Genomic DNA, 17,849 nt, shown 5'->3' on the forward strand with positions numbered 1-17,849 from the left:
CCCGGGTGTCCCCAGCGTGTCCCCTGGCAGGGGTGGCCTGTGCCCCTGCGCACCCGTGGAGGGGGGGACACTGTCGCTGTCCCCGTCCCCATCCCCAGTGGCAGTCGGCACAGGGGGAAGGTGACAATGAGGGTCCGCGCCGGTGGCCCAGAGCTCATGGCTGGGCCAGCACCAAGGAGCGATGGCAGCACAGCCCCCCCCCAGGGGTCCCCTCTGCCCCCCCCTGAGGAGGTCCCCTGTCCCCAGAGGTCCCCTCTGACCCCCCCCAGGGGTCCCCTCTTCCCCTTCCCAGGGGGTGCCCTGTCCCTAGGGGTCCCCTCTGACCCCCCAAGGGGATTCCCTGTCCCCATGGATCCCCTCTATCCCCTCCCTGGGGGTCCCCCATCCCCAGAGGTCCCCTCTGCCCCCTCCCTGGGTGTCCCCGGGGGTTCCCTCTGCCCCCCCCCGGGGGTCCCCTCTGCCCCCCCGGGGAGGCGAAGGCAGCAGCTGCACATCCAAACCCAGAGTGTTTTATTGGGGGGAGCGCAGAGCCCAACGATCAGCCGCGGGGACGGGGTGCCCCGGGGACGGGGACAGCTCCGGGACACCCCGACACCCTTGGGGGTGCTGGCATGCGGGGTGGGGGGGGGGACACGGGACACTGACAGGGGGATGGGGGGGGGCGTTGTGGGTGTGGGGCAGCGCGGGCGCCCTCGCGGGTGTCTCGTCGCACCCAGCGCTACGGCGGGGGACGGTCACACCAGTGGGAGATGGGGACACACCACCACCACCACCATCGCCGCAGCCCCGTCCCCGCGCCGGGGGGTGGGGGAGGGTTTGGAGGGGGGGTCAGTCGGGGTAGATGATGAAGCCGGAGAAGGTGCTGTACTTGTTGGTGTTGCCGCCGTGCACTTTGCCGCCGTCCAGCTTGACGAAGACCTCGTCGCCCACGTCCAGGTGCAGGATGACGCTGTTGCTGGCGTAGTCGTAGTTCTGGTCCGCGTCCTGCGCGATGGCGCTGGCCCGTACCTGGGGGGGGAGGGAGCAGGGGGGGGTTACGGCCATCATCAAGGACACACCGCTGCCACCACCCCACCCCCCACCAGCACGCTGTCCCCAGGGTCGGTGTGGGGCTGGGAGCGGGGTGCGGGGATGGGGATGGGGGGGCTCAGCCCCTCTGTCCATCACCGCTCAAGGTCACGCCGCCCGTCTGCGGCAGAACCGGCCGAGAGAGCCCCAGCGTGTCCCCCCCACACACTCCGTAACTGTTCCCGGTGACAGGAGGGGACAGGGACAGAGCTCCCCCCCCTCCCCGTACCCCGGGGTCCCCCAGGATACGGCCACCCGCCCCCCCCGACCCACGGCCGGCTGGCGGAGCTGCGTCTCACCATCGGTGCTCAGTCCCGAGGACCCCCAAGTGACGGCGTCTGGAGATCCCTGTGGGGTCCCAGGGCCCTCCCGTGCCCCCCCCACCCCCCCCACCCGCTGGGACTGGGGATGCCCCGGGGGGGGGGCAGCTCCTGGGGGGGCGGCGGAGCTGGTATCGACCGCGCCGGATCGATCCTCGTTTTCTCCCATAATAAATGAGAAGCGTCCGGGGCGAGGCGGTGCGGGAGCGAACAAAGGGACCGGCCGGGGGGCACAGCCCATGGTCCGTCCCCCCCCCGGGGCTGGTGGCTGTCCCAGCCGGGGGGCACAGCCCCGCGCTCCCAGGGGAGGGTGTCCCCCCCCCATCCCTGTGCAGGAGTCCCAGGGACAGGGGTTCGGTGTCCCCGAGGTGGTGGGGACGGGTGTGGGGCTGCGGGGTACCCCCCCCGCCCCCCCAGTCACCCCCTCCGTGGTCCCAGAGTGGGAATGGGATGGGGGGAGATGGGGATGGGGGTACTGGGGTGGGGGGAGCAGAGATGGGGAACCAGGGATGGGGGGAAATGGGATGGAGGAGGAGGGATGGGGAGAAGAGGGGGGGAATGGGGGGGGGGATGGGGGAAACAGAATGTGAGGACCTGGGGGGGGGGGGGAATTGGTGATGGGGGACTGGGAATGGGGAGAACCAGGATGGGGGAAACTGGGATTAAGGGAAACCAGAATGGGAAAACGGGGATGGGTGGAAACAAGATGGGAAAACGAAGATACGGGCAGTGGGATGGGGAAACAAACTGGGATGGGGAAACAAACTGGGATGGGGGGGAGTGGGGCCAGAGGAGCCGGGCTGGAAGAGGGCGAGGGATTGGCCGGGGGGGCACCGGGGATACCGGGAGGAGCCGTCGCGGAGGTGCCGGCGGCGGTGCCGGTGCTGGCCCGTTACCTGCCCGTTCTTCATGAGGTCGGCCCACATGCTGGTGCCGTCGCCGCCGCGCATGAGGACGTGGTAGGTGAAGAAGTAGATGCCGGGCAGGGGGCAGGTGAACTTCCCGCTGGAGGGCTCGTAGTAGTTGCCCACGTTGGTGACCACGTCGTCGAAGCGCAGCACCTCGTAGCCCTCGTGGGGCTTCCGCAGCCCCGCGTAGAAGGCGATTTTGGGGCTGTAGAAGGAGGGGATGTACCCCCCGGGACCCGGCCCCGGTGGCCCCGGTGGCCCCGGTCGGCCCGGTTCGCCCGGTGGGCCCCGCGGTCCCGGTGGTCCGGGGGGGCCCCGTACGCCAGCGCGGCCTTTGCGCCCCGGCTCGCCCTTGGCACCGGGCAGGAAGGGCGGCGGGGAGGCGGGGGGCAGCTCGGGGCCGGGGTAGGGGTCGCAGACCATGCGGCAGCTGCCCAGCATCTCGTAGTGCGCGGCCGCCTTGGAGCTGTGCACCAGCAGCGGGATGGCCACCAGCAGCACCAGCACCATGGCCACGCCGACGGCCGCCCCGGCCACCCGCTTCCTGCGGCTCAGCCGGGAGGCGGCCAGCGCCAGCAGGTCCTCCTCGCCCTTGGGCGCGATGGTGGCACCGGGGGCGCGGACGGCACCCAGCCGCCCACTGAGCCTCACGCCCCGGCGGGGACCGGGCTGGGAGTGGGGATGGGGCGGGACGGGGCTGCGGGCGGCAGCGGGGACGGGGACGGGGATGAGGGTGGCAATAGGGATGGTCACAGCAGCAGCACTGGGGATGGAGCCGGTGGCAGAGCTGGGAGTGGGGATGGGGACAGGGACGGGGACAGGGACGGGGATGAGGACGGTCACAGCAGTGGGGTTGGGCTGGAGCCGGCGGCAGAGCTGGGAGTGGGGACAGGAGCGAGGATGGGGCTGGAAATGGGGACGGGGATGAGGATGGTCACAGCAGCAGCGCCGGGAGTGGGGATGGAGCCCTCAGCGGGGCTGGGGACGGAGATGGGGACAGGGATGAGGGTGGCAATAGGGGTGGTCACAGCAGCGGGGCTGAGAGTGGGGACGGGAGCGGGGATGGGGCTGGAAATGGGGACGGGGACAGGGATGAGGGTGGGGATGAGGATGGTCACAGCAGCGGGACCGGGAGCGGAACACAACAGGGACGGATGGGGACAGCGGTGGGGCTGGAGATGGGGCCGGGGCCGGGGCCAGGGACGGGGACAGCCGCGGGGCCGGGGCCGAGGATGGGACCGGGAGCGGAGCCGCGGATGGAGCCGGGACTTGCGGTGGTGGAGGGGACGAGAGCGGAGCCGCCGGTGGAACCGGGAGCGGAGCCGGGACCCGAGACGGCGGCGGAGGCGGGAGCGGAGCCGGGGAAGGAGTGAGACCGGAGCCCGGGAGGGAGTCGAGAGCGGAGCTCCTGCAGCAGCCGGGACCGGAGCCGGGGCCGGGATCGGGATCGGGACCGGAGCCGATGATGCAACCAGGACCGGAGCCGGTGTCGGAGCTGGTGAGGTAACCGGAGCCGGGATGGAGCCGGGATGGAGCCGGGACCGGAGCCGGGATGGAGCCGCCGCGCCGCGCGGGGCAACTTCTCGCCAAGTTGCCCGGGACCGGCCCCCCCGGGAGCGGCCCCCCCGGGAGCGACCCCCCCCTCCTTCCCCGGGAGCGGCCCCGCCGCTGCCCCCCGCCGCGCTCTCCCGGTACGCACCGGCGGGGACGGGGACGGGGACGGGCAGCGCCGCCCGGGGCGGTTCTGCCGGAGCCGCCCCGCTCGGGGTCCCCCGGGGACGCGCGGCCCCGGTGCCGCGGCGGAGCGCCCCCCCCCCCCCCCCGCACCCCCCCGCCGGTACCCGCCGGTACCTGTCGCCCGCGGCGCCGGGAGCCACGTGCCGGGGCCGCCGCCCGCTCCGCACCGCGCCGCGCCCGCAGCCCCGCTCCGCCCGCCCCGTTCGACGGCACCGGGCACGGCGGGGGCGGGGGGGGCCGGGGGGAGGGACGGGAGCGCGGGGGGGGGCGGGGGGGTGCAGGGTTGTGATGGGTGCCCGGGGGGGGATGTGAGGGTGCGATGGGTGCCGGGGGGTGGGGGTGTGGGGGGGGCATAGGGGGGTACAGGGGGTGGTGGGTGCACAGGTGGGGGGGGCACAGGGGTGCGTGTGTCTGGGGGGGTGCGGGGTGGGGGGTGAGCACAGGGGCGGATGGGTGCAAGGGGGGGGTGCAAGGGGGGGGGTGCACAGGTTTGGGGGGGGTGTGCGCAGGGCGCGGGGGGGGCAGAGGCCTCTGTGTGTGCCGGGTGGGGGGTGCTCAGGGCTGGGGGGGGGCAGGGGGTGCGAGGGAAGGGTGGGGGGTGCGGAGGGTGCTGGGGGGGGCGGGCGTGTGTGTGTGTGTGTGTGTGTGTGTGTGTGCGAGGCGGGTGCGGGGGTGGGAGTCGGGGTGTCCGTGGCACTGCCCCCCTCCCCCCCCGGTGCAGCCCCGTGGGGGCTCAGCCCCACATCGGGGCCGGTTGGCGGCCGCGGGGCCGTTTTTGGGGGACCCCCCCTCAAGGCTCCCCCCGAATGCGCGGGGGCTCCGGGGACCCCCGGACCGGGCGGGGGGGGGGGGGGGCTCTGCCGGGGCGCAGTGTCCCTTCCCGGCCCCGGGGGGGGACACGACACAGAGCCGCCATCCCCGGGGGGGGACGACACGGAGGTGCCCAGGGGGGACACGGGGGGGGGCGGGGGGGGTCCGGGCGCGGCGCCGGCGGAGCGGAGCTGCGGGGGCTGATTTACGGCCGCTCTTTTCAAATCCCGTCACAATTCGCTCCGTTATGCAAAATGAAGCCGCGGCCCCCGCGGCCCCGGGAGAGGACCCCCCCCCGACACCCCCCCCCCGCTGCCCCCCCCCCACCCGGCAATGAGGAAAATCGCGGGGAAAAGGGGCAAAACCGGGCGAGAGCCACCGGCGGCGCCGCCGCGGGGCCACGGGGGGTCCCTCGGGGGGGGGGGGCGGGGGGGACACGGGGGGGGACGGGACGCGAGGGGGTCCCCTGCACGGAGCCACCGGGGTGGGGACGGGCCCACGGGCGGCTTTGCACACGCGTGTCTGCGGTCAGGGCGACACGCGTGTGCTTGCGGGGCCGGCGGCTGGGCCTGCACGCCCGGGGGGGTGCGGGGGCTGTGTGTGTGTGTGTGTGTGTGTGTGTGTGTGTGCATGCTTAGCACATGTGTGTGCATGCTGTGTGTATCTGTGTGCATGCTCAGTGCATAGGTGTGCACACGTGTATGCTCCGTGCATGTGTGTGCATGCGTGTGCGTGCATGGGCACACTCTGGGCATGTATGTGCACGTCTGTGCATGCTCGGGGGGGGGTGTGTGTGCTCTGTGCACGTGTGCGTGTGCTCTGTGCATGCTGTGTGCATGTGTGGGCATTCTGTGTGGATGTATGTGCATGTATGTGCGTGCCCAGTGCACGTGTGTGCATGCTGCGTGTGTGTGCGTGGATGTGTGTGCGTGCCCAGTGCGTGCGTGTGCATGCTGCGTGTGTGTGCGTGCATGCCCTGTGCATGTGTGTGCTCCGTGTGTGCTGCACGCGTGTGCGTGCTCTGTGTGCGTGTGTGTGTGTGTGTGTGTGTGTGTGTGTGTGCAGGGCCCCGCCGGACCCGGGGAAGGGGGGGGTGGGGGGGGTGGGGGGCGGAGGCGATGCCCCCCCGTCGCCCCCGGCCGGTGCGGGGAGCCGCAGGCCGGGCCACTCGCCCGCGGCGGGCGGCGATCAATCAGCGGGGCCGCGGGATGGATTTATGGCCCCTTTATGGCGGAGGATCGATGCGGCCCCGCGACACCCGCGATGTTTGTGCAACAAATTACGGCGGCTGGAGCGACCCCCCCCCTCCCCCCCCCCCGCCGGGGACGGGGTCCCGGTGCCACCGATGACCGCTCCCCGAGGACGGGGACGGCGGAGTCCGTGCCCCCCCCCCTCCCCCCCCCCCTCCGATCCTAATGAGCGGCAACAGCGACTTAATTAGCCGGGCTGCGAGGGGAAGCCCGGGTGCTAATTAGCCGCCCCCGAGGGCTGCCGGGGAGCGGGGGGACGCGAGGGGATACCGGGGGGGGGTCCCGGCTGCCCCCCAACCTCCGAGGGGGGGGACGAGGCCGGAGGTAAAAACGGCGGCGGCGGCGGCACGGTGAGCCCCGTGAGAGCGGCGGGGGGGAACGGGGGGGTCGGGGCCGGATCCTGCCCCCCACCGGGGCCTGGCGCCGGTGCCCGCCTGCCCCGGGGGGGGGGGGGGGGGGGGGGCCGGGGGGGCCCGGGGCTGCGAGCCCAGCACCGGGGTTCAACAACCCCCCCCCGGTACCGGGCGGGTGCCGGCGGCGGCAGCGGGGACGTCCCCGGTCCCCCGTGGGCGCACCGAGCCGTGCCTCGGTTTCCCCGTCCCGGCTGCCCCCCCCCCGCGGGACCCGGACGATGCCGTGGGCCCCCCCGGTGGGGCCCGGCGCGTAGCGGCACCGGCTGCGGGGCCGGAACCGGGGGCTGAGCCCGGGGCGGGCGGCGGCACCACCGGGGCGGCGGGACACACGCAGCCCCCCCCGGGGCCGGTACCGGGGAGGGGGGAATCGGTGCAGCCCTCCGACCACGCCGCGTTCGCCATCTGCTTCCGCCGCCCCCGAGGACACGGCGGCCGCATCCGGCACCGGCACGGCCCCGGTGCCTGGCCCCGGTGCCGGTCCCTAGCACTCGGTGCCCGCTCCCCGGGGCCGGTGCGTGGTCCCGAGCACCCGCTGTATGACACCCGGTTGCCCGTACATGGTACCCAGTGCCGGGTCCCCGGTGCACGGTGCCGGTGTACGGTACTGGTTCCGAGCAGCCGGGGCCGGTGCCCGCTCCCCGGGGCCGGTGCACGGCCCCGAGCACTCGGTGTATGGCGTTTGCTGCCGGTACACGGTACCCGGGGCCGGTGCAGGGTGCCCGGTGCACGATGTTTGTCGCTAGCACCCCGTACGTGGCACCCGGGGCCGGTGCACGGCCCCGAGCCCCCGGTGTATGGCACCCGGTTGCCGGTTCATGGTACCCGGGGCCGGTGCCCGGTGCGCGGGGCCGGTGCACGATGGCGGTCGCTGGCACCCGGTGCCGGTACGTCGTACGCGATGCCGCTGCCCGGTACCGGTACACGATCCCGAGCCCCCGGTGCATGGCCCCCAGCACCGGTGCGTGGTCCCCGCTGCCCGGGGCCGTCACCTTTCCCCTCCCGGTGGCTTCACCGAGCGTGTGTCCCCCCCCCGCCCCCGGTGTCAGCGGGGCCTCGGGCAAATGAATATCGATGGGGCGGCCCAAATTGCGTGAAAATTGTCCTTGAACGGCGACAATAAACCACCGGCCGCGGTTGGGGGGGGGGGGGGGGGACACACACACCTGGGGGGCCGCCGGGCCGGGGGGGTCGCTCCCGGTGCTGCCCGGTGCGGGTGGTGTCAGCCCCGCCGAGCCTCACCCCGGGACGGAGCCCGCCCCCCCCGAGGGGCCATCCGGGTGCCCCCGGCAGGTTTTTTTTGGGGGGGGGGGGGGGATGGAGTGGCAGAAGCGGCCGAGCGGGCAGAGCATCGCCCGCACCGGGGGGGGGGGGCACCACCGCGTCCCCCCCGTCCCCCCCCTCCGCGGGCTCCAGCCCCGGTCCCCGATGTGCCCCCCCAGACCCCGGTCCGTCCCCAACACCCCCCTCTGCCCCGACCCCTTCTGGGCACCCCGAGACCCCCCTCCCCCCCGGCTCATTAGCGGCTGCTGCTAATTGGTGAGGAGGCAACTGGGGGTCCGGGGGGGGGAGGGGGTCTGGAGGCGGCCGCCCCTCGGCAGCGGGGGGGCCCGGGGTCGGGGTCGGGGTGGGGTGTCCCACGCAGGAGCAGCCGCAGCGGGATCCGACCCCGCGTGGGGCAGCGCCCACGAGCGGCTGTGGGGCTCAGCACCAGCCCGGGGGGGGGGGGAACGACACGGGGAACTCGGGGTGCGGACGAGACCCCCCCCCCCCCCTCCCCAAAGCCCCGCTCGGCCCCGGCGCGATGCGGCTGTGCCCCCACTGCTGTGATGAGCTGCGGGGTCTCAGCCGTGGGGAGACCATCACCCCGCTCCGGGGAGAGGGGGGCATCCCCCGGGAAGGGGATCCCGGGGGGGTGGAATTTGAGTGTCGTGTGTGTCCCCCCCGCGCTGGGGGGGCCCGGGGGGGTGACGGCGTGGCTGCCGAGATGGATGGCTGCGGCCGGGCCCGAGCGGCATTTATTAGGGATGCAGGAGACGGCGGGCGGAGACATCCACCCGCCCCGGCGGCAATTAGACGGGTGGCGGGGGCAGAGGGGGGGGCGGACCCCCACCCCCCATCCCCCACACCCCCCCCATCCCTGCGCCAACACCCCGCCCCCCCCCCCGCCCCGTGAGTCCCCCCCTAACCCCGCCGCGGGGGGGAGAGGACCGGGGCTCCCCCCCCACCCCCCGCCGCGGGGGGGCGATTCGGGGGGGGCCCTCATTGCCGATGCGGCTCATGCCCACCTGAGCCGGGCGCTGACAAATAGACATTTAAATCAGACAATTAGCCGGCCCCGCCGCTGACATTTTTAATGTATTAATGTGCATCAGCAGCTAATACATATCACCCCCCCTAATAACGGCGCCGGGGGAGGGGGCCGCGCCGCCGCCGGGACTGGCAGTGATGTACGAGCCCGGGGGGACCCCGGCCCCGCCGCCCGCATTCATTACCGGGGAAGTGACAGGGCGGCGGGGGGGCGGGAGGCTCCCCCCGGGCCGGCGGGGAAAGGGGGGGGGGCGGCAGCGGGTGCGCGCACACGCGTGTGCCCCCGTGTGCTGTGGGGATGGGCCGCCTATGGGGCAGCAGCGGGGGGGAGGGGGGCGGTGGGGCACGCGTGGGTGGGGGCACACATGTGCATCGGGGCATGTGTGTGCTTCACGGCACGTGTGTGCTTCACGGCGTGTGTGAGCATTGGGGCACAGGTGTGCACTGGGGCCCACGTGCATTGGGACGTGCGTGTGCAGCAGGGCACACGTGTATGGTGACACACGTGTGCGTTGGGAATGTATGTGCATCAGGGCACGCGTGGGTGGGGATGCACATGTGCATCAGGGCACGCGTGTGCATCAGGATGTGTGTGCACATCGGGGCACGCGTGTGCATCGGGATGCGCATGTGCATGGGGACATGCGTGTGCTTCATGGCATGCATGAGCACTGGGGCACGTGTGTGCATCGGGACATGCGTGTGCAGCAGGGCACATGTGTATGGTGACACACGTGTGCGTTGGGAATGTATGTGCATCACGGCACGCGTGGGTGGGGATGCACATGTGCATCGGGACACGTGTGTGCCTCGGGACACACGTGTGCATCGGGGCACACCTGTGCATGGTGACACACGTGCATCAGGACGCGTGTGCATTGGGGCACAGATGTGCGTGGTGACACACGTGCACGGTGACACATGTGCCTTGGGACATGTGTGTGCACTAGGACATGCGCGTGCATCGGGGCACAAACGTCCCCACGCCGGGCGGTGACAAACGCCTCCGTTGGCGGGAAAGCGCCCCAAAATCGATGCCGTAAACGCCGACGGGCGGCGCGGATCGATGGCACCAATTAGGGGCGCTCGTGGGGGGGGGCGGGGGAGCCCCCCCCCTCCCGGGCGGGGGCACCCCGAGACCCTCAGGGGCTCCTCTGCAGCCCCTCCCCCCTCCCCCCCGGGGGGCACCCGGGGAAACTGAGGCGGCCGTGGGGGGGTCTGCGCCCCCCTCCCCGCGCTCCCCTCCTCCCCCCCCCACCTACCGCCCCCCGCCCCCCCCCCCCGCTCGCCGGAGGCAAATTTGACATTTTTAAATCCCGATACTTAAAGGGATCGATCGGGGCGCGAGACCACCGCCCCCCCCCGTCCCCCCCCTCCCCCCTCCATCGATCCTGCGCCGGAACGGGGGGGGGGGGGGGGCACAGCACCGCAGCCGCCCCTCGGAACGGGGTACCGGGGGGGCCGGTGAGGGATCCGAGCGGGGTGCCCCCCCCCCCTTCCCCGGTGCAGGCTGGCGGGGCTGTGCCCCCCCCGGCGTGGGCTCGGGGGCAGCGGAGCGTGGGCGGGGGGGTCCGCCGGGAGCCGCTGTCAGGGAGGCAGCGAGGCGCGGGTGGGCAGCGCGGGGGGGCCGCTGTCAGCCCGCCCTGACGGGCAGCAGAGGCGGGGGGGGGCCGCCAGCATCCCCCGCCCCCCGCCGGCATCCCCGGGAGGGGGGGGGCTCCCCGGGGACACGGGCGTCCTGCCCTCTCTGCCCGTCCCTCCGTCCCCCACCTCGAACCGGGGCTTTGCCGCATTGCACCCCCAAACCCTGGGGGGGGTCTCCATCCAGCCCCAGAGCAGCAGCGGGGGGGGGGGCGATGCACCCCCAAACCCGGGGGGGGGAAGTCGACCTTGGGGAAGGGGGAGGGGGTTGTTCGTAGCCCCCCCCCCCGGGCCCCGCTAACGGGGGCTGAGCCCCCCCCCCCGGCGCGGGGCGGCTGTGGGGCCGTTAATAATGGATGAGACCAAATTGGCGGCCGTCGGCCCGTTAATCCCTGCAAACACGGCGGCGGCGGCGCGGGCTGAGCAAACAGGGGCTGCCGAGGGGCCCGGGGGGGCCACGCCGCGGGGGGGGGTGTCTCTGCACCGGGAGGGGGGAGCTCTGCACCGGGAGGGGGGTGCCCCGTCTGCCATGCAGCGGGTACCCCGATACTCGGCCCCGTGGTGTGCCGGGGGCGGCTGCAGCCCGGGAGGGGGTACGGGGTTGGGGGCGCTGGAGTGGGGCACCCCGTGACCCCCCCTCCCCCCTCTCCCCCCGCCACGTTCCTCGCGGCGGCGCGGCGATGGCGATGCGGTGCCCTTTGCCCGGTGTCGCGCCGGGGCAAAGTCTGGCGGGGGGGAGCGGTGCCGCGGGGAGCTCGGCGGGGAGAGGTGGGTCGTGGGGGGGTCGGGGGGGGGGCTGGAGACCCACCGGAGTGGGGTGCCGGGGGGCTGCGGGGGTGCACTGGCCCCGGATGGGCTCGTGGGGCCACGGGTGTGCTTGGGGGACGCTGGGTGGGCATGTGGGGGACAGGGGGTCCTGGGCGGGCACCCACCGGCCCTGGGTGGGCACGTGGGAGCCGTGCTGGCAGGCACCGGTCCCGAGTGGGCACGCAGGGCCACGGGTGGGCATGTAGGACCCCCAGCGGGCGTGCAGGACCACGGGTGGGCATGCAGGTGACTGGAGGGGTCTGGGATGGGGGGCACATTGTGCCCTGGGGGGGGTCCCTGACTGCACTGTCCGTCCCGCAGGGTGCCGCATGCCGAGGCTGTGCCGGTGCCCGCCGGGGCGGTGACCCCCAGGACAGCCCCACCGAGGCCGGTGGCCGCAGCCGGTGGGGTCGGGGAAGGATGGCCAAGCGGCTGCTGGTGGCCTACGGGCTGTGGGCGCTGGGGGGGCCGCTGGGGCTGCACCACCTCTACCTGGGCCGGGACAGCCACGCACTGCTCTGGATGCTGACCCTGGGCGGCTTCGGTGCCGGCTGGCTCTGGGACTTCTGGCACCTCCCCGGCTGGGTGGCCACCGCCAACGGGGTGGCCACCGCCCAGGGGGGGCCCGGGGCCCGCGGTGGGGCCGTGCCGGGTCTCAGCCCGCTGCGCCTGGCGGGGCAGGTGACGGTGGGGACCTATTTCGGGCTGGTGGCGGCGGTGGGGCTGCCGTGGGTGCCGGCGCTGCTGGCGCAGCCGCTGGCCGTGGGGCTGGGGGTGCAGCTGGTCTCCTCGGTGGGCGACCAGACGGCCGAGGCACCCCGCGTCCTGGCCGCAGCCTTCCTCGCCTCCCTCCTCTTCCAGGGCCGGGCGCTGGCCCCGCTGCCCGTCAGCCTGGCCGCCAGCGCGGCAGCCCAGCGGCACCGGCGCTACAGACCCCGCGGGACGCCGCGGCCCCCGCTGGCCGCCCGCCTCTATCGCCTGGGGCTGGCCTGCCTGGCCTTCGCCGCCCCGCTCGCCTGCCGCGGGCTCTGCGGTGCCGCCGGGGTGGTGGGCTCCCTCCCGGCCCTGCCCCGCGCCGCCACCGAGCTCCTGCTCCTGCCCCTCCGCGCCGGCCGGCTCCTGGCGGAGGTGCTGGGCTTGGCCGGCGGTTCCCCGGTGCGGCAGCGCGGCACCGGCTTCCGAGCGAGCAGCCGCAGCCAGCGGCAGCAGCGGGCGTACGAGGTGCGGGACGCGGCGCTGGTACCGGGGGCGAAGGGGGGGATGCTGTGCCAGGGGATGGGGGGGGGGGTTTGGCTGCTCCTGAGCGCTGGGGGGTGGCAAACGTCCTATTTGGGGTCCCCTCCAGCCACACGCAGCCCCGGGGGGGGGGGGGGGGGGGGGGCGGTGGTGTCCCCATCACCTGCCCAGCGCATCCCTCCCCTCCCCCCCCCCCCCCCCAGGTCCTGGGTCTCCCCGCCGGCTCCTCCGCCGAGGACGTGCACCGGAGCTACCGGGAGCTGGTGAAGGTTTGGCACCCGGACCACAACCGGCACCGGGCGGAGGAGGCCGAGAGGCGCTTCATCGAGCTGCAGGAGGCCTACGAGGAGCTGGCGGGGGCCAGGAGGGCGGCGGCGGGGGGTGACGCCGCCGGTGGCCCCCCCGCCCCCCGGGGGCCGAGAGCCGGGGGCGGTGGTGGGGGATCGATGAACACGAAGGTTCCCTCTCGCTGCTGCCTCGTGTCTCGGCTCGCTGCGGCGGGCGAGGAGCCATCGCTCGGGGATGTCGCGGTGCGCCGGGGGGGCCGGTGCGAACCGTCACACGGGGCTGCTGCCAAGCCCTGCACGGCGATCTGTCGCAGCGGGGCCGGCAGCCCCGGTGCCCCCATCCCCCCCGGTGCCCCCTTCCCCCGCCGGTGCCCCCTTCCTACCCCGGTGCCGGTACGGGGCGGGGGGCGGTTGGGGCGGAGCGGGGACGCGAACCCGCAGAGCGCCGACCTCCGCCGCCCCCCACCTTCGGCCTCTCCCCGAGGGCACTCGGGTGTTTCCGCTGCGGGGCGGCGGCTCTCGGCAGTTTCCGTCCACGTTCGGCCTCTACGGCCCCGCCCCACCCCGCCCCTCCTGGGGGCGAAGAGGCGGGGCCTCGGCTTCGCCAGGTGCGATTGGCCCTCGGCGGAGATTGGGCACGCCTCCCCAGCGCGCCGGAGGCGGGGCCTTCGCCGTCGCGTCGGCTGGGCCGCTTCGCCATTGGCTGGCGGGGCGCTTCCCTCCTCGCGCCGCGCCGTGTCCCCGCGCGCCCATGGGCACGGCTTTGCCCCTTCATTGGCCAGAAGCGCTCGGCCCGGCCCCCGCGCCGCAGCTCACTGGCTGGAGGCGAAGGAAGGCGGGCCCAGCCGGGCTTTCCCCGCCCTCTCATTGGTGGGGTCCTCCAGGAGGGCGGGCGCGGTGCGGCCGTCTCGCGCCGCCGTTGGCTGCCGAGCGGTGGCCGCGTCCCGATTGGCTGGCGCGGCCTTGAGGGCTCCAGCCGGGCCGCGGCCCCCGCCCCCCTCCCCGGTGCATCGCGGCGGCCTGAGGTGAGGGGGGGGCGAGCGGGGCCCGCCGCTGTGGCCGGTGAGTGCGGGGCGGCCGCGGGGCCGGCCTGGAGCGAGGGGAGGGGCCTGGCTGGGGCCTTGTGAGGGGAAAGGAGGGGGGGCTGAGGGGCCTGGTGAGGGCACGGGGGGCTCGGTGGGGCCCTGTGAGGGGGGTAGGGGACCCCAGGGGCCTTCTGAGGGCATGAGGGGTCCCAGGGGTCTTGGGGGGGGGGGGGGGCTGAGGGGCCTTCTGAGGCTAAGGGGGGGCTCGGTGTGGCCTCGTGAGGGGGGTGGAGGGCCCCAGGGGCCTTGTGAGGGGATGGGGGGTCGGTGGGGCCTTGTGAGGGCATGGGGGGGCCGAGGGGTTTTGTGAGGGGATATGGGGTCGGTGGGGCCTTGTGAAGGCTAGGGGGCAGCTGAGGAGCCTTGTGAGGAGATGAGGGGCTGAGGGGCCTTCTGAGGGGTGTGGGGGGCCCGAGGGGCCTTGTGAGGAGTGTGTGTGTGGGGGGTGGTGGGGCCTTGTGAGGGATGTGGGGGGCTGAGGGGCCTTGTGAGGGGTAAGAGGGAGCTCTGTGGGGGAGAGAACAGCCTAGGGTGTGGGCTGTGGGGAAATGGGGGTGCAGGAGGGGCCCTATGTGGGGAAGGGGGTGCCCTGTGTGTGTATGGGGGGCGGTTTCGGAGGGAAGGGTGACAGTGATGGGGCGAGGAGGGGGCTGGGAGAAGGCCTGGGTAGGCGGGGGGGGACGGGGAACAGTGCCCCTCTCCACAGCCCCGGTGATGGGGAAGGGGCCGGCTGGGGAGCGGGCCCACGGGGGGGTGGGCAGGGGTTGCAGTGGGGGGCCCAGGGGAGGCTGCAGAAGGGGGTTTGCTGGTTGGAGCAGTGGGGTTTTGATGGGGTAAAGAGGATGGGAGGGGAGCGGGGCAGCCCGCGCTGAGTCAGGGCCAGCGGGGCGAGCCATGGGTGTGCGGGGCTGCGTGACTGATGGGGAGTGGACAGTTGGGAGCGTTAATACATTATTTATGCTGCAGCGGGTACACGTAGGCAGCCCAGCTCGCCCATTGCTTCCACTCGCTGTCCTTCATCCTTGCCTCTGCGGTGCCTCTCCTCCTGTACCCACCCGGCTCCTAAACCCCAGGGGCAGGAATCCTCTCCCGGCGTGCTTGGAGATCTTGCTCTGTGGCCTTTAGTTGTTACCGTAGCACAAATAATTAACGAATGAGGGTGGTGAAAAGCAGGCTGATTTGCAAAGAGGGAAATATTATTTCCCCCTGTACCTCCACAGGGCTGTGGTCTTTAGCACACCTAAAGCTGGACTCCCCCCCACACCCTTATTCGCTCAGGGTTTTTTCCATGAGAAAGCCAGCCGGCAGTAAGTTAGAAGGTGGCTTCCAGTGCCTGGTCCCCACTCTGTTTCCCCGTGGGTGCTCATCGGTGCTGTTCCTTGTTTTGTGCTCGGTGATGAGTTTCCTGAGCAAACAGAAAGAGGCGTTAATGTATCCGCAGAGGGAGCTGTTGCAGAGAAGTTGTGAAGCTCCTTCCCCACAGAGACAAGCCCTACATTGCGGTTCCATAGGAAGGAAGGCGAAGAATAGGATTTTATTTGGTTTGGAGAGGGGAGAAAATCCTGTGAGGGACGTGGGATTTCTTTCTGAGGGTGCCTTAATGGTTCCCCTGCTGTAATCATCCTCCCTGGGTGTAACGATCTCTGTGCAGGGGTGACGGATGGTCCGATTGATTCTCTTGCAAAGCAGCTTGCTATCAGAGGAGCTCGAGACGCCCACCGACTACCTGTGGGATCTGCTTCAGTGTCCCACCAGAGCCTGGCGGCTATTTTCATTGTTTTGAGCTTTTTATGATGACTGCTTTTCACTAACTTTGCGCTGCGTTTCCCGCTGGATGCTTCCATTGGAAAGCTCTGGCTGCCACGTCTTTCTTTGGAGGTGTTGTAGATCTTAATGCCTTTTGCCTCGAAAGTCACAGGCGGAGGGGGTGGAGTGTTTTGCCGTACTGTTTGGCTCTGGAACTTTGTGCTTTCTAAGCAGGACTCACTCGCACGAGTTGGGGGTGCCCCGTGACGCAGTCCAGCTGGAGTGTAGGCCTGAATCCAGGAGATTTTGAGACCTGGAGGGGCGTCTGGTGGAGCAGAAAGGGCAGCAGGCATCAGTGTTTGGTGCGAGAGCTCCTTGACTCCTCATCCCTCGGGTCCATATCACTCTCCCCCTGTCACACGGCATTGCTCACTCTGCTTGGGGCCTCAGTGTTTGTTTCCTTTATTGCAATACTCCGTTAATAATGTAGTTTGTGTGTGCTGGGCCAGCAAAGCGCGTGCCGCGCAGCTTTGCTCTCAGACACGGTCTGCGTGGAAGTTGTGTGCGGCTTCAGCAGCTGTTCCTCTGTATAACACACAGACGTGGCCGTAGCGATGGCTGCTGAGGTTGCCGTCGTTTCAGGTTTGCCAGACTAAGCTCCTCTTGCAGGAATTGTGTAATGCATAAGGGTTTTGTTGTTTGGGTTTTGTTTGTTTTTTTTTAATTGTAGCTTACTCTTCAAGGGCCATTTAAATATTTTATGATTTTTCTGAGCCGTGCAAGCCTGAAGCAGAAGATTCTCGTTGGATTCAGGACAAAGGGGCTCTAGAGGTGACTTGCAATCTGCGTATATAGGTACTGCATTTCTTAAAAATAATAGATCTGGGAATTAAAATAAAGGCTTCATTTGTAATGATATTTTCAAGCTCTTTCTTGGGATATCAGACCTGGAGATTGGCTATAATCAAAGAAAAAAACTGAGGAAGAGGGGAAGGTTTCTAGTAGAACTCCAGTAATTCCATTCCCTCCCATTTAAGCTGGGGGAGATGAGGAATGTTTTCACCGCTTGAAGTGGGGCAGCGGAAGGTGGCATCTTCTGCTGTATTTGCCATTATTTTTTCCTTTCTTCTTTTCAAAAGCTTCTGGCTTTCAGGTACTTTGATAAAAAGTAAAATTTAATCAAAAAGATACGTGTTCATCCTCTTAAATATGAAACAATTCTTGGCAAGTCACCGAGGCTCTTCCAGATCACCACGCTGGCAAATCCAATCTAAAAATAGTAGCCATGCAGGCAAAATTACCCAGGACACACACACACACGTGTGCGAGTTTCCATTGCAGCTGCTCCCCCCGGGGCAGGCTGGTCGGGAAGGGCCGCAGGGAGCTTTGACTGGGTGGAGAGGGGACCAGAAGGCAAAGTGCAAAGAGATCTTTGCCTTGGGAAAGCAAAATTTGGTGTCCAACTCAAGAGCATTTCCCTCCCGCCGCATTACTCCGCTTGTATCGCTGTGTAAAGTGCCAGAACCCCCGCAGCAATTCCCAGTACCCATTTATCTGGAAAAAGTGAGTGTGGAAAACGGCATCCGACCAGGAATCCCCCACCACAGCCCCCTCTGAAGAACACAGAACCCGGGGGTCTGCTTTTTTATTGTGTTGAAGTATTTGTAACCGCTCCAGGTGGGGTTTTGTGGCATCATCGGGATAGATATGGGAATGTTTTGTCATCTGAAATACATAGTTTTAGTTCCTTGTGCTGCAAAACGATACACAATTAGCTTATAAGGGGTAGATGTTTGAGAATAGCTAATGCCCAGTCGTGCTCTGCATAATGCATTCGGTGAAGGAACAATAAATGTGTGGATTTAAACAGAATATAGACAGCTAATTATCTCTGAGGTTAAATGTTCAGTTCATTCCTGAGGAAATACTGAAAAAAAAAAAAAAAAAACCACCCCAAACCCCAAGAGTGATATTAAGAAACTATTGTGTTGGTTTTTTTTTTTTTTTAATCCTAAAATGGTTCTTTGTATTGTTGTACAATTTTACAATCCTTCATGCGGACCTGTGAAAGGACTTGGCCGGGGCAGGGCTGTCCGCGGGCGCCGGTCCTTCCCAGACCTGTGCTGGCAGCGGCGAGGAGCCCCCGCTCCTCCTTCCCCGCTGCTGTGCGCTGGAAGGAGCTTCTGAAGACCCATTGTCTCCGTTTGAGGGGGGGGGGGAGAAAAAAAGAAAAA

At 69.8% G+C, this 17,849-nt stretch overlaps 2 protein-coding genes across 2 annotated transcripts; one reads left to right on the forward strand and one right to left on the reverse strand.

Moving 5' to 3' along the window:
• Positions 1 to 828: 828 nt before the first annotated feature.
• On the reverse strand, positions 829 to 2,806 carry C1QL4 (complement C1q like 4; the record flags this gene model as incomplete). Its single annotated transcript, XM_082496411.1, has 2 exons — positions 829 to 1,008; positions 2,285 to 2,806. 2 exons carry the CDS (start codon positions 2,804 to 2,806, stop codon positions 829 to 831), a joined length of 702 nt encoding a protein of 233 aa, XP_082352537.1.
• An 8,875-nt stretch (positions 2,807 to 11,681) lies between these two features.
• DNAJC22 (DnaJ heat shock protein family (Hsp40) member C22) lies at positions 11,682 to 13,751 on the forward strand (the record flags this gene model as incomplete). The annotated part of the gene is made up of 3 exons (XM_082496485.1): positions 11,682 to 12,482; positions 12,701 to 13,619; positions 13,669 to 13,751. The coding sequence occupies 3 exons, from the start codon at positions 11,682 to 11,684 to the stop codon at positions 13,749 to 13,751; spliced, it is 1,803 nt and encodes a 600-aa protein (XP_082352611.1).
• Positions 13,752 to 17,849: the final 4,098 nt, after the last annotated feature.

This window comes from Vanellus vanellus (assembly GCF_965231255.1).
Source record: "Vanellus vanellus genome assembly, chromosome: 28".
In the NCBI taxonomy this organism is placed as follows: domain Eukaryota; kingdom Metazoa; phylum Chordata; class Aves; order Charadriiformes; family Charadriidae; genus Vanellus; species Vanellus vanellus.